The sequence below is a fragment of the Triturus cristatus genome, chromosome 9 (assembly GCF_964204655.1).
Source record: "Triturus cristatus chromosome 9, aTriCri1.1, whole genome shotgun sequence".
NCBI classification, from domain to species: domain Eukaryota; kingdom Metazoa; phylum Chordata; class Amphibia; order Caudata; family Salamandridae; genus Triturus; species Triturus cristatus.
This window is the reverse complement of record NC_140592.1, coordinates 1191558182-1191574281: the sequence shown is the minus strand read 5'-3', so window position 1 is coordinate 1191574281 and position 16100 is coordinate 1191558182. Positions and strand designations below refer to the sequence as shown.

Below are 16100 nucleotides of genomic sequence, written 5' to 3'. Positions count from 1 at the left end.
CAGCCCGCCAACAGCGCTTTCTGTTCTGTGCCTACTAGTGTTCTCAGGGCAGTGACCTTAATTTGGATCAGAATATGTTTCAGCATTGTAACTTGCCACAGATGTGAGACACAAGTCTGCACAGGATCTGGCATGTTTAAAGACGGTATCTCCCTATTTTCTGCACAGAACTCCTGAAGCTGTTTCCTCAGAATGCACCATGGCTGATGCCAGCTGCTTCCTAGTGCATCTTTGAGAGGAACTGCTCTAGGTTTTGGTGAAAAATGCCCAGAGGTTGCAGATTTACTTGTGCTATAATCTAAGATTATTTTGTGTTTTGTACTATAGCAAGCTATAACCACTTTACATGACTTTGATAGAAATGTTTCTCTTTTAAATGTCTCAAAGTTCATAAAGAGAAAGCAAGATTTCTTCTCTGCGTGCCTTAAAGCCTTTACTTTTATTGTGAAAATACAAATGCTCATGTCTGACATAACCATGTATTAATGGATTTTATAACAGAATTGTAATGTTTTTATATTGACCTATAGATCACATTACTCCCAGTATGTCTAAGTTTCATGTATCTCCAATGCACCAAAGTCATTATAATGTTGCATTAGTAGTAAATGTAACCTCGTTCTAAGGAGTGGCACAACGAAGCATGAATTTCCGAAAGTTGTGGAGTCAGACCTTCTTTATGTCTCCAGCATCTAGTCTTCAAGGACTTCAAATTCTTTCTTATGCGAAGATCCTTGCTATATAATAGCTTTTAGTTGTTTTTATTCATTTATTCTTATATATTGAGACAAAACGGTATGCAGAGATGGAGTTTAGCATTAGATTTTCCAACCAATTGAGGGTGAGAGTGCTAGTTTGTTGAAACGGCAATTGCCGCACACTGTTTTCCTTGCTTTTTTTGCATTCAATGCCTGTTCGACTTTAAAGGCTTTTCCAAAGTGTTCCTTTTACAATATTAAAGCAAGCATTGACATAGCCAATAGGTCTCGCCTTTGGGACCTTATATGTGTTTAGCCACGCAACAGTTGATGTTGTTGCACCAAGGATATTGTGCTGCATAACTAGATACTTATAAGGTCCCAAAAGCGAGACCTATTGCCAATGCTTGTTTAACTTAAGGTGCACCCATGGCATGGGGGAGTACCCATGGCATATGGGGAGCACCCATGACCATATACTGGACCTGGCACAATGGAGGCCATTTTTGGCAAATGGTGTCACCACTAGCATATTGTGGAAAAAATAGGGTCAACTTTTTGGGGAGTGTAAGGTTAAAATGCCCGGTCACACGGTGAAAGACTAAATATTTAATGATTTCTTTTTCAGAGCATGTGGAATTTTAGCACATTTATGTGAAAACTGGCCTTCAAAATGCACTTCCAAATTTTATTGTGCAAGACCACCCTCCTGGCCCCAATTCCCACACACAACTTTCCCTAGAAAATGTCAGGCTCAATCGCTTGGACATTACGTTAGGTTTTGTAGAGTTAATAAATTCAGCAGTGCAATATGCACTTTTCTGATTAAATAAACAAATCCACTAAAACAATTTTTTTTACCAATATTTCGCCACGTTTCATTATTGTGATACATGAACAATGAAGTGTCTGAATGCAACCTTCACCTCTGTGCTTCAAACGAGTAATGGAGCCTTGCACATCATCTTAAATCAACATATATTAACAGTAAGGAATAATTTAGGTCAATAATATAGTTCAGAATAAATAAATGGTCTACATCTATTAAAACATAATTACTAATTTATTATTTAAGTCTCTTATTTTCTCTGATTATGATTTATTCAATACATTTCTCATTGTAGTATACAGTAGGAGAACGAATATATTGTAACACTTTGTGCATAAAAAAATGTATGTACCCAGTGCTGCTGTGTGTTTTGTAGCAGTGTATTCTCCTAAAATAATGTTTCATGCAATAATAAGAGAAACGCGTAATGATCAACTTGAGTGTCACATCAGCACCCTAATAAATGTAGTATCTAAAACAGTCATGAGTCCATTTTTTTCTATCAGTGGTACATTTTTTCAGTTTGAAAAGCTTTATTGAACAACATATTTATGCATACAGATATCAGCAAAACAAAGAAAATTTAAATATAGCAGTATAACAAAGAACTTGGCCAATATCTGGAAGGGAAGAGTAAAAGCAATTTGTGGGTTTTATATTAAAAAAAAAAGTGGGGGGATGAAAAGGACGGGAAAAGAGGAAGGATTAAAGGAAAAGGAGATTAAAAATAAACAATATAGTAAAGAAAGAAGAAGATAAAGGAAAGAAAGGCGTGTTAGAAAGATAATATAAATATAGCAATATAGGTTATCTAAGAACTGTGAATATGGAACAGAATAACCAGATAAAGAAGACTTAAAAAGGGGAATGAGAACATTCAAGGAGGTTTGAAATTTTCAGAGGTGACATGCGAGGCATGTTTTTAACACCAATTGATCTAAATAGGTGGTAAAAGGCAACCAGAAGAGATCTCTATTAATGGTTGGAGTACAAGAGGAGGCAAAAGCAACGTCAAGTCTATGAAAATGACAAAGGGTATTCCACCAATGCTGTATAGAAAGATTTGTGAGAGTTTTCCAATTGAAAGAGAAGTGTTGGAAAGCAAGAGCGAGCATGAGATCAAAGAGACCATGACAGTGTGGAGAAAGATTTAAAGAGACCGAAAGACTACCAGCAAAAAGGATAGGGATAGAATAAGGAATGGAAATCACAAACAGACGGGAGATATATAACCAAACTTTCTTCCAAAAGTCTGAAACTGCAGGACAAAGGAAGAAGAGATGAATAAGATCTGCATTAGGAAGGCCACAAGTCCAACAGTTAGAATCAGAAGAGGCAGAAAAACGAGATAGAGAAGCAGGGGAAAGATAAAGTCTGTGATAGAGAAAGAACAGGGATTGGGTAAGGGAAGCAGAGCGAGAAATTTTTAAGGACCTAGACCAAAGTTTATCCCAAAAAGCGATAGACCAATCACACGCCAGGTCCGACTCCCAAGAAAGATCAAGCTTAAATTTAACACGAGCTGGATTGGGAGCAGCAAAATATTTGTAGATAAAAGAGGCCTTAGGGAGAGTAAGAAGTATTATGAGGAGAGGACTCTGAAGGAGGGGTTGAAGATGAGGAAGGGAGAGAATAATAAATGTCAAGAATAATCGCCATAAGAGTAGTAAACCTCTGCAAAAAGGAACGAGGGCAATGGAATAAGGACTGGAATTGGGGAAAAGTACAAGGTGAAGTACCATCAAATAGCTGTCTAACCCAGGAAATACCTTTTAATTTCCAAGTAATCCAAAAAAATGGGTCTATTATTGAAGAGAATAAGTGAATTATACCAAATAGGGGAGAAAGATTCACGAGAAATAGCAGCGGAATGGACTAAGGGCTTCAGGAGGGAACAAGTGTGTAAACAAGGGAAGAGAGGTAGAAGAAGTTTTAGAAGAGAAACGTATGAAATGAAATGAAAAGAGGAATTTAATAAAGCGCACTGCGGCCAAAGCGGCTTCCTGGCGCTGGGGGCTCAAACATGCTCACAGAGAAAACCCAAAAGGACTAGCCGGGAAAAGCCTGGGAAAAAAGAAAAGTTTTGAGGGCCTTGCGGAAGTGACGGTAGATGGGGATGGAGCGGATAGCAAGAGGGAGGCTATTCCAAAGCCGAGGGGCCAGAACCGAGAAGCGAGTGCTCCCGGTACGAGTTTTACGAAAGCGGGGAATGTGAAGCAAAGACAATGATGAGGAACGAAGAGTGCGAGCCGGGGCATGAGAGGTGATAAGGGAGTTAATGAACAGTGGGGCAGAACGATGGTGGGCCAGGAAGGCCAGGCAGGCGAGTTTAAAAGAAGATCTGAAATGTACTGGGAGCCAGTGGAGAGACCTAAGGGCAGGAGTGATGTGAGAGCATTTGGGTAAGTGAAGAATAAGTCGGGCCGCCTGATTTCACTGAAGGAAAAAGGTAATAGTAAAATTCTTTCAATAGAGAGCCAAAGGGGAGAAAAAGGAGAGGAGTCTGAGTAAAGCCATCTTGAGGCTTGTCGTAGTGAGAAGGATTTATGGTAAAGACGAAAGTCCGGGAAATTAACTCCACCATTAGATTTTGGTTTCCGAAGAAAGGATAGAGCAATTCTGGATCTTTTCCAAAGAAATCTAGAAAGGCACGAATCTATACGTTGAAAGTAAACAGCAGGAATGTGCACAGAGGGCATAGAGAAAATATAAATTAGAATTGGGGCGATCATCATCTTAATTGAATCTAAGCGTCCCCACCAAGAGAGAAAGTGAGGATTCCAAGCGGAGAATAATTTCTCAATTCGAGAAAGGGCCGCAGACATATTAAGTTTAACTGAAGAGGCTATGGAGTTAGAGAACCCTATACCAATATATTTAATTTTTGAAGCATTCCAAGCAAACCCAGTAGAGGAAAAGAAATGGGGCAAACAGAATTTAGTAAGAGGAAGGATTTCAGTCTTATCTGAATTAATTTTGTTCCCAGAAACCTGCGAAAAGGAAGTGAATTCAAGTAATAAAGGCGAGATAGACGTTTCAGGAGAGGAAATAAATAAAAGAATATAGTCTGCATATGCAGAAAGCTTCAATTGATGATCACCATAAGGAAAACCAGAAATTAAGTCATTATTACGAATAGAGGCCAAAAAAAGTTCGAGAGCTAAAACAAAAAGAAGTGGAGATAAAGGACATCCTTGACGAACACCACGTTGAAGAGGAAAATAGGATGAGATAAGGCCATTAACTAAGACCGAAGCTTTAGGGGCAGAATACAGGAGGGAGATAAGGGAAATGAATTTAGGACCAAAGCCATGCCAGCGCAATGACGCGAATAAAAAAGACCAGTCAACCCTATCAAAAGCTTTTTCTGCATCAACAGAGATAGCTGCCAAAGGAGTAGAAAGAGAGTAGGCCTTATTTAGAACATTAAGAAAGAGACGAGAGTTATCTGAAGTAAGTCTATCCTTAACAAAACCACATTGTTCTTTACCAATAAGATGGGTCATAAGAGGGTCTAAACCTAAAGCAAGCAATTTGGCAAATAATTTATAATCAACATTAACTAAAGAAATTGGACGATAGTTTTTATAATATTGAGGATCACAGCCTTCCTTAGGAATAGGGCAAATGGTGGCTTCCTGAAAGGTACCTTCTGTCTTACCAGATGAATAAAATGAGTGAAAGAGCGTTAAAAGCTTAGGGAGTAACAAGTCAGAAAAATGCATATAAAATTCAACTGAAAAACCGTCTGGACCGGGAGTTTTCCCTTTGGTAAGAGTATTTAAAGCTTTGGAAAGTTCAGTTAGGGAGAGATCATTTTCGAGGCCATGGAAGTCCAGATGCGAAGTGGAAGGAGTAGGAAGTTTATCAAAATAGGACTGAACAAGAGAGGAGGAGGGAGGAGAATCTGGTGTGTAAAGATTTTGATAAAAAAAACTTGAACTCATCAAGTATTTCCTGATCTTTATGTAACAGGTAGTAATCAGAAGAATAAATAGAATCTATAAGAGTGCGCTCCTTACGAGTTTTGAGATAATTTGCAAGAAGTTTTCCTAATTTATTGCAACCACCATAATAGCGAGCACTACTGCGAAGGAGTATTGATAACGCGTTGTCAGTAGTAACTTTATTAAATTCAATCTTAGCTCGTATGAGTTCCGGCGAAATAGATTTATTTAAGGAGGTATAGAATTCATGCTCCAAGAGCTTAATATGAGCCAATGTAGTCTGCCGTTTCTGAAGAAAGCGTTTCTTTTTCTTAGAAACAAAATGTATAATAAAGCCTCTTGCCGTTGCTTTAAAGGAATCCCAAATAATGTGAGGAGAGGCGTTGGGATCACAATTAAGTACAAAAAACTCATTAGCAAAAGAGCGAAAGGAGGAAGAGAAAAGAGGATCAGTAAGAAGGGCATTATTAAAACGCCATCGAGAGGATTTTGGAGGTGGAGGGAGTAAATCAAGATCCGTTACAACAGGGGCATGGTCCGAAATAACAATGGGCTCAATAGAAGAGGATAATAGATTTTGAGATAAAGATTGAGAAAGAAAGATATAGTCTAGACGGGAAAGAGATGCGTGAGGAGGAGAGAAAAAGGAATAATCAAGAGTATCAGGATGAGAAAGTCTCCAAGAGTCAAGTGTGCTTGAGAAAGAGTATCAAGAAATTGCTTGTGGGTCTTGTGGGGAATAAAATGTATTGAGGATTTGCGATCAAGAAATGGATCTACAATCTGGTTGCAATCACCACCCAGGATAAACAGATCATCTCGAAACTGAATACATTTTTGCGTAATTAAAGGCAAAAAGGAACAGTCAGGCTGTGTAGGACCATAAACATTAAAGACAGATAGGGAAACAGAATTAATTAATAGCTTGGCAAATATCCAACTACCATCATTATCATTTTCTTGTGATATGACTTTACATTTCAATTTCTTGTGACATAAAATGACAACACCATTTTTTTTATTAGTAGATGGCGATTATAGAACAGTTACCCACCCAGCTTCTTTTTAATTTAAGTGATTCTACATCCGTAAGATGAGTCTTTTGTAGAAGAACCATGTCTGGGTTATACGAAGCTAGGTGGGAAAGGATTCTCTGCCGTTTAATGGAACTAACAAAACCCTTTACATTCCAGGAGATAACTCTGAATGTGGAAACAATACAAAATTAAAGGAGACACAAATTACAATGAGAAAGAGATAAAGGAGAATGCCAATAAGCAGGAGAAGAAATGGATGATAAAAAAAGGGAGTAGAGAAAGGAAAATGAAGAAGTAGGAAGAGTAATAAATTAAAACTTTATATATAGAAAAGAAGAAAAAAGATACAGAAGGAAGGAGAAGGAATAGAACCTTTAGGAAGAGAGGGGAGGGAGGAAAAAGGGAAGAGAGGAGAAACATAACAGGAGACCGTACATATCCAAAAAGGATGACTGAGAGCAACATACCTGAGGGGGATAAAAAAGGACAACAGGGCAATGGTGACACACGACGAAACGAACCGCCAGGGGTGGGAATCCGGGCCTCATCAGGACGGGAAGAAAAGAGAAGGGGAGCCATAAGGATTGAAAGAGCGTATACGAAGCTGTATGAATAAACAAAAGAAAAAATCAACGTAAGAATAAGACATAAAAAAGACAAAAAGTACAATTATGCAACATGTATCAATATATGATAAATCTGAAAAACTATTCTGCTGAGTTGAACAATTACAAAGAGATATATACAACAAAGAGAACATTGTATAAAATAGCTACATAATAAGTAAAAAGAAATGTAGAAGCATCAACAAGCGACCTGTAAGGAAAAAGGAAAAAGAAAAAAGAAAAGTTAGATATTCAACCATTAGAAGAATTAGACGTATCCATGCCACTGGTAGTATGAATATGGATAAAGTTCTTAAGTTCCGCAGGATCTTGGAAAGACCATGTTTGGTTTTGATATGTCACTTTGAAAATACATGGGTGAAATAAGACAAACATGGCACCAAGAGTACGAAGAGGAGCACGAAGATTGAGGAACTCCTGTCTTCTAGATGCAGTAGCGTTGGAGACGTCTTGAGATAGGAACACCTTCTGACCCAACCAGGAAATTTGACGATTAGATCTAGCTGCAGCAAGAACTGAAAGAAGATCTGTGAACTTCAAGAAGAGAATGATGACGCCTCGAGGTCTAACCGGAGTAGTCGGAGAAGATAAGCGAGGACCAAGCCTATGAGCCCTTTGAATGCTGAGAGAAGTAGTAGACGGCATATCCAGAAGTTTCGGAAGAAAAGAGGAGAAGAACAACACATGGTCATCACCCTCCAAAGACTCCGGCAAACCATAAATACGCAGATTATATCTCCGGTTTCTGTTTTCCAAATCCTCAGTATGTTGTTGGAGACTGAGGACCGATTTTCCAAGGAGGAAATACGTTGACAATTGACCTGTATCTCCAAAGCCTGCTTCTCCAACGAACCCACTCTGTCATCCATTGTAGAACATTTATCTTCGAGGAGTTGTAGTTTGTTATTAGTTTCCTCCACAATCGAGCGCAAAGCGCGTATCTCTTCTAATAGCAACTCCATAGAGATGGGGGATGGTGTTTTGTCAGGAGATGGAGGATCGTGTTTCAGACGTTTAGTTGAGGAAGTGGGTGGAGAGGGTTTACTTGAAGTAGATTGTGGCAAAGAAGTGCGGTTAGGAGTTGCGCCAGCCATTTGGGCTATATTAGAAGAAGAGTCTGATGCTGAGGAAGAGGAAGGCGGAGCCAGAGGAGTATGCTTTGATGGTACAAAAACACATTTTGGTTTACGCAACCTTGCCATAAATGACAGAGTTCAGGACATAAGAGGAAGATGTGTGCGCACTGGAAGCAGTAGAATCAGACAGTCTCGAGAGAGTTAACAGCCCTTATGACGTATTGAGAGGAGTCACAAAGCATATGAGGAACCATCCAAGTATAAGAAGGGGACGTAGAGTAGTCAGGTGTTGACCATACGATCAAAGGCAGAAATGCAATTATCCAATTGAAGACAACAGTTCCAGATAGGTTATAACCTTGTATCCCCTTGGAAGAGCACCAATCCAAAACAACAACAAGGCGTCACATTGAGGTAGGCGGGTACAGGAAGATGCCACGCTGCATGAAACCCCTGGTGTGCTCAAATGACAGAAATGGTGCATATAGTTAAATGGGTAGATTAAAGGGCGAATGCTGGCAAAACAGAGTCGCACTGTTCCTATGAGACATCTGCAGCAAGACACTCACCCAAAATGGTAGACGCCATGAGGAGAGAGAAAGTGGCAGTGATAACCAGGATGGGATGCAAAAAAACAGATATATGCGAGAGTAACCTCACTGGAACCACCACAGAATCCAGGTTGAAATGCAGGCAGGCATCACCAAAGAGAACAGGGCAGCAGCAGGTCTGGCAAAGAAGAACAAAAGGCAGTTAATGCAGTCCACATGCCTTATAGCAATAAGTATGACAGTCCAGCTTCATTGCACAACCATTGATGGAGACCGAAGGAAATGGGCATCATAGAAGATTGAGGCTGAAATTATGCAAGAAGACATCCAGACCGCAGTACTGTTGATGCGGTGGAATTCTGAAGCGTGAGGAAGCGCGCGCACACAAAATGGCGGGCGCCGTGAGGAGAAAGCTGCAGACTTGAAAACCAGATGCAGCGCGGCGGGTCGTACAGCAGAAATTTCCTCACCGGAGTCTCCACATCTTCCGGTGATGCGGGCAGAATTTAGAAGCGCGGAGGACAAGAAGCGCACCAGCAAGCCCCGAACATATCCCGATGAGGCGGAGCGGATTAGCTAGGCGGCCATCTTGTCCGGCGCCGTAGCCACGGCCCCTATCAGTGGTACATTTAATATGAAACTTCAACTATGTGATGTCATAAGGGTTAAGGTCAAGTGGCATTACTTCATAGGACAGTACTTCCCAAACTTTTAAGACGCACAACCCACTTTATAGAACAATATAATTTTGCAACCCACCTAGCTTTAATAGACATGAGGGAGGTGATTTTTCGTGTAACTAAAGCATCGTGTGCTACTACACTGTCATTTACGGACACCACATTTTCCTTTGAAATAGACACAAAATCTTCACAGACATACAGTTTTACTGATCAAACTGTATTGGACAGAAATGACAATGTGTGGAAATCGAGTTTCAGTGAATGTTTATATTTGTGCACTACCAAGTTAAGTGTCTTCATTAGTTTTGAACCTATTAAAATCTTTGTTTTCATCGCATTTCAGACTTACAAAAAATGTGCTTTTTGTTTTTTTTGCTTTTCCAACTGCAGAATGTGTATAGTTAATTTAGACATATTTACATTTTGATGTGGGTTAAAAAAATGACATCCTGCAGCCTTTCCTTTTAATACTCCCTGTACCCAGAAAGATTGTCACAAGTTCACTGAACTCTTTTTTTCTCGGACTCCAAAGTGAGGAGTGTGTAAACACCCCGTGTTTAAAAAAAACATAAGCAGCAATTTGTTTGAAGATTTAGCCTGACATCTGACCTCTGTCTTTAAAGCGCAGCACATGTGACAAGATAAATATAGAATTTAAAGGCACTTTTATTTATTGCGTGGACTTTTGAGAGCTACCAAAAATCGGCTTGTGACCCACAGTGTGGGAAACACTGTCCTAGGAAGGTTGAGGGTTAAAGGTCATGAAGTCCTGTCCTGTGATGTCTTTAAGGTCCATGATATGTGATGTCACTTTTGCTACCCCTGGTATTTTGGTGAATCGGCGTCCATGAGGACAGCCAGCGCAGGCTGCTAGCGAGTCTTGACCATGACTCTGCTAGACAGTTGGGTAATAACCAAGGCTTCATTCTTGTACGTTATTCGCCTTTCTTTTCTTCTGTTTTTCAATGGTGGTCTCCGCTCAAGGGACCTAAAAAGCCCATGCAACTGCAGGTTGCTGGCTGGCCTCATGTCTGTGGCAAGGGTGGGACTTGTAGTCAACTTCACGTTACTGTTATGGGATATTTATAGAAATGAGGGGGGTACGTGGATGATGTGCCTTTTGATTTTAATGAAGGGATTGGGATTATGATCTTTAAATTGCCAAAATGTTTTTCTAGTTAGCTGTAAAGATTTATCACAATGGGTACTTAGTGGTGTTCCCCATGTTTTGTTTTGAATATTGCATTACGAAAGAATAACAAGAAGACAACTGTTATACACTTACACGCGTATTCACTAACCAATACGGAATAAGTAGATGATTTTATTTTATACAATGGCCACACAAACGTTAGAGTAATAAAGAAAAGGTCGTACTTTTTGGTGCTTGGTTTGTCAAGCTTCACTTCTGCCTTCTTGTCTAGATCTCCCAAAGAGTTGGATACAGATACATAGAGATCCTTAGGTGTTGGAAGTACAGCAGGCATGTCGGCCTCCAAGGGACAGCTCTTCAAGCAAACGCTCGATCGTTACATCAGCCAGTGACGTACACGTCTGACTTTAAGCAAAAGAGTCCCCATCAACGCGAAATAATATACAGACTAAAAAAATATTTGCTAGGCAAGTGAGCACTTGATAAACATGTCGTGAGTTTCCCGGACACAGGACTTACTTTCCGTCTCCTTAAGGATTGCCTCTGTTTTACTTCCGACTCTAAAACCACAACAGGAAAAACACAAGCGCGGCCGCAAATGCAGCTGCAGTGTCCCGCGAGTGGTGCGTGCGCATGACAAGCGAGAGCCCATGCTTTGTTCTTGTCAGGCAAGAGCAGATGTCACGTGTAATCCCCAAGTGCAGAAACGCGGCTCGTGCACATCTTCTGTCCGTCCGCATGCACGCTTCTGTACATCCGCGTGCACGCTTTGGAATCCGTATTGATTCCAAAAGGTCCTTGCATGGACATCGCAGCGCATGCGCGCTGCTAACACCAGGCGAGACCTAACAATATCTGCTTGTGGAAGCTGTATGCACAGAGATGTGTTTCTCATTTCATGCTTGTATAGAGGTGAGAACTGCAAAGGCTAGGTTTAAAAAATACATGTGTGGGCGTAGCGGTAGGTTCTGGAGTGCATGATTTACAAAGCACTTTTAAGCCTATGAATGGGATGGAGCTAATAACAGTATGAAATGTTGATCGATACAAAAACTGTAGTGTTGGTTAGTCTAAAGAAAGTGCATTCTGTATTACCAATAACCCTGTTGAAGCTTTGTGGAAAAATTGCATTCGTACCGAAGTCCATTTCTCATATTTAGGGCACATTTGATTAAGAAGAGCAAATGTGGGGCTGCCAAAAATGTCAGTTCTTTTTTAAGATTTAGCGATCTAATATAGCTAGAATAGCTCAACAGATTAACATCAACCTTGGCATGACGTTGAACCTGGACCCAAACCGTTCCTTTTGATTTGGTGTATACGTAATTTTTATCTTTCGCTCCTCAATGTGATATGAGGGTCTGAGTGATTTTAAAAAGTCACTCGCCTTTGTCCGGAGTTGGGGTGCAAAACCTTACTTTTTTATATGGCCTTGCAAAAGGGTTTGCAGATGTCTTGGGCAGGGCAGAGTATGCACCTCCTAGTCAACCTCTCTCCCAGCCCCCTCCAGTCTAGGCCCCTGTAAGACAGCCATCAGCTGCCCTGGTCCTTCCCCTGCTGCGTGTAAAAGATGGAGGTGGCAACCCAACGCTATGCCAGTGTTGCTTTCACAATTGTGAATGGCACAATGGGCCAGATGTACTAAGGTTCCCGTTTACATTGCTTAAACAGCGACTCCGTATTAATTCCCTGTTTAAGAAATGCAAAAGGATATGTACAAAATTTGCAATTCCCTATTAGCGATTCCTACAGATTAGAAATAGCTATTAGGGAATCACAAATAGGAAATGACAGTGCATTCCCGCCTATGGGCGAAATAGGAAATGGTTTGCATCTCTTAAATTGCTATTTCCTAAAAGGAAATCACAATTTATAAAATGCAAAGCTAAAAGTGCCTCTGGGCTTAAGGCCCCCCCGGAGGCACCCATATTTCCTAGTACATATGTGCACTTCATTTTACAATTTAAAAAAAATGCATTTTTAATGCATTTATTATTTTGCACATTGTTACCATTGACTTGAAGTCAATGGTAATTGCATTTTTCTAAATGACCAACAGGTTTTAGCCATTTGTATATCGGAAAAAGGCATTTTGCATTTCCAAATGGGCCGAAATTGCGATTTTGCCGTTAAGAAATGCTAAATGGCTTCCTACATCTAAAATAATAACTTGTAGCAGAAACGAAAGGGCAACATCTATGTAGTTCTTCCTCTGCTCTAAACAAAACAAAGCAAATCTTATTTCTTTTCTAATGCTACTGTGAGCTTTTTTTTTATGTGCTAAAGTAAGTTATTAATGCAATTTCGGATTAGGGGACATGATGACAGTGCATCTTTGATTTGCGCTTGAAAATGCTGCAAAACATACTGTGTTGTATTCTTCTGTAAAAATCCAGATGACATTTGGCAGTTAAAAGAATGTATAAAAAGAAATGTTCATGTACAAAGGATAATTAGTGTGCATTACATAATTCTGTAGAGCTACACATTCAGTTTAAGTATGCAGGCCTGCGTTACAAAATCATTTGGAACTGAAATGCCAGAAAGTTGCGGTTTGGCTTTGAAACAGGTGTAAAACCTAGCATTGCAAGTATAATTTTATTACTACATGGTCAGTAAAATAGGCCTTCAGAAGACTTGCTCAAGCATGCCTTACCTGGGGTTCAAAGCATTTGCCTCTTGGAGCCAAAAGAAAACACTAGCCTAGACTTTGCTGCATAACCTAGTGGGTTTCCCAGGGTCCTTCACCATTCCATTAGGAGATTATATATTGGTTATCGCTGATTAACCTCCCCATCTTTCTGGATAAGGAGTCCTAGAAATCACTTGTATGGTGTCTTACATCTCCTTGTTAAAAAACTCACCAAGTTCATTCCATTTTCTCTTTGATACATAATTCATTATTTTATTCTCTTTGATACACAGACGTTTAAGAAGAAGCCGGAGCATTTCCCTTGCTTTTTCAAATGTATCCTTGAGGCCTCAGTGGATGACGAGGACTCAAAGTTCACTTTGCATGAACGCACCATCCTGCTGCTCTTCCTGGATCACTGTTTCAACAGCCTGGTAATTCTCCTTTTCTTTCTCCCACTTCTTTCTTTGTGTATCTCTTTGGTTTCCTGTGTTTATTTATTCCAGCCAATTTGGAATTAGTGGCATTGACCTTTTGTTGTTCGTGGAGTATCTAGAACGATCTGCTGCTGTTTTAATACAAATGTAACCCCGGTTTATCAATTGAAGGCTCGATATTTGCAGCTTCAAACCTCTAATAAAAATATTTCCGTGCTTGAGAAATAGTTACTAGTTTTGGTGTGAGGCTTCTCAGAGGGGTGGGAGCGGGGATGGAATGGTACACTGATGTTATAGGATAGGAGGAGGGCATGGAATGTATATACTGGTACGCAGCATGCAGTGTAGCACATACCGATGTAGCCATGGCACACAGATTCTGCTTCAGGCAAAAGCATGCTTAATTAAAAAAAAGAAAATGAAAAGATACGCTTTTGCATTCTGGTAGCAAAAATAATTTTTTAGAAAAAGTAGTCTGTCTGCCAGTCGTTCTCCCAACCGTGCATGAGTACATTACCTATGTGAAGATTAAAATGGAAGTCATACACAAAGGCTGACATCTTTAGGAAAATGTCAAGAACGTATTGCAACACACTATGCCTTGGTGCTCAACAGACCTTCTGAATTTGTTTTATATACAGGAAGTGGATCTGATCCGGAGCCAAGTGCAGCAACTCATTTCCTTACCAATGTGGATGTGTTTGCAGAAGGTAAGACTCAGTCGTGGCGTCATAAATCATAAACATTTTTCAGATGCTGAAGTCTGGGTGACATATTTTTTTGTGCAAAACTGCTTGCTTTCCTTAGTCAGAATTGCTTTAACCTAATGTTCGCAGCATGTTTTCAAGATGTTGCCTGCTTTGTTGCAGCACCTCTTGCTTCCCAAATGTGATCCTGTCCACACCATGGTTTGCGTAATTTAAATTTGTTACCTCCTGCATGCGATTCTGAGGCTTAAACATACTCTGTAATAGTACTCCTGTTTGAAATAATTTTTTAAGGGTTTTACTGTTTGTGTAAACTAGAACTAGCACAGAATATGAACCATTTCTATTAGTTTTCATCCTGCACTCTTTGAACTCTCTCCTTGCAGCCACGTCTCGAACTGGAGTTTAAAAAGACACCAAAACTAAGGAAATTCTGGAACTTGATCAATCGAAGTGATGCTAAAATGGCAGAGAAAGCACTTGAGCGGTAGGTTGGTGCTGAAAATGTTATGATTTTAATTTCCAACCTACAGCAGTACTACATGTCCAGATAAACAGGAGAGCTTGACAAGATGAAAATAATGACTCTTGATTTGCCTTCGCTCTTTTTGAATTTCCAGATCAATATGTGATAGAATTGGAATCTGACTTCTTCTACTGTCACTCTTACCTTCTATATCTCATTACAGTAATAGAAACATAGATGCACTGGCTGCCGCCAGTGACATCTGTCTTGTTATCAGGTTAGGCAAGCAAGCTCCTTCCTCAGCTGTGTGATTGGCGGATTGTTTGTCGGTCATCCATTTTTTGAAGTTTAATGCTTGTATGGATAAGTTACATGTACTGGTGGGCACCTCCTATACTTTTTAGGTCTCGCCTTGCTATTGCGTAAGCGATCGCAAAGCGAGACTATAGAATACGGGTTTGAAAAGTGCTCCCAAAAAGCGGATTGCATGGCTAGCACGCGCACAATCACACGCATCGTGCCGCCATGCAATCCACCTTTTGGGAGCATTTCAAACGGTCCGCTCCCCCGCCCCCAAGCGCGCGCGCGCGCCACGCTCCGCTGGGCTTGTCTTGTTTTTCTTTTTTTTTTTAACTTTAAGCGCGAGGTGCGCGTGCGGCCAATGCTTGTTTATTATCCTAGCAAGTTAGAGACGTCGGCCCAGCTGGGCCTTGCTTTCTTCCCCTCTTTCAGGAGCGGTTCTTGTTTATTCGTTCTTGCTGTGCTACGAGCACACAGCCTCCCACAGAACCGCGCAGGACTGCGTTTCGTTTTCCCTTTCAAACACTGTACAGCGGCACGGAGGTAAAATGCACCGAATAATAGCCACTGTCTAGTGCCGCAAATGATGTGATGTATGGGGGTCGGTCGGGCTGCGGACAGGGGTTTAAAAGGCCGAGGGGCTGTCTTTCTGTCATTCTCTCTCAGCAGAACTTCGGCAGCAGAAACAATGTCGCTCGGGTCTGGTGTCTATTCCACGAAGCTTGTTCGCAAAGACAATGCATTCAAATGAAATTGGTTTGCGTAGTTTTGGAAATTGTCAATTTCTCCAGTAAGAGGAACCCTGGTTAAATGAATTGGTGGAATAGCTCCTGCATTTTTTATTTTAGGAAGATAAACACCTGCTCCATAAAAACATGCGACTATTTCATGTCTTGCAAAACGAAATTTGAGTATGTGTTCTTGATTTACTGTTTCTTTAAAGTCGCATAAAACCTTA

At 40.4% G+C, this 16100-nt stretch overlaps 1 protein-coding gene across 2 annotated transcripts in view; it reads left to right on the top strand.

Moving 5' to 3' along the window:
* AQR (aquarius intron-binding spliceosomal factor) overlaps positions 1-16100 on the top strand; it is a 396399-nt gene that overhangs the window by 30544 nt on the left and 349755 nt on the right. For both annotated transcript variants that reach the window (XM_085627198.1, XM_085627199.1), the window contains exons 6-8: positions 13526-13666; positions 14311-14379; positions 14763-14863. In XM_085627198.1, the coding sequence (XP_085483324.1) occupies positions 13526-13666; positions 14311-14379; positions 14763-14863 (311 nt within the window). The remainder of the gene's footprint in view (positions 1-13525; positions 13667-14310; positions 14380-14762; positions 14864-16100) is intronic.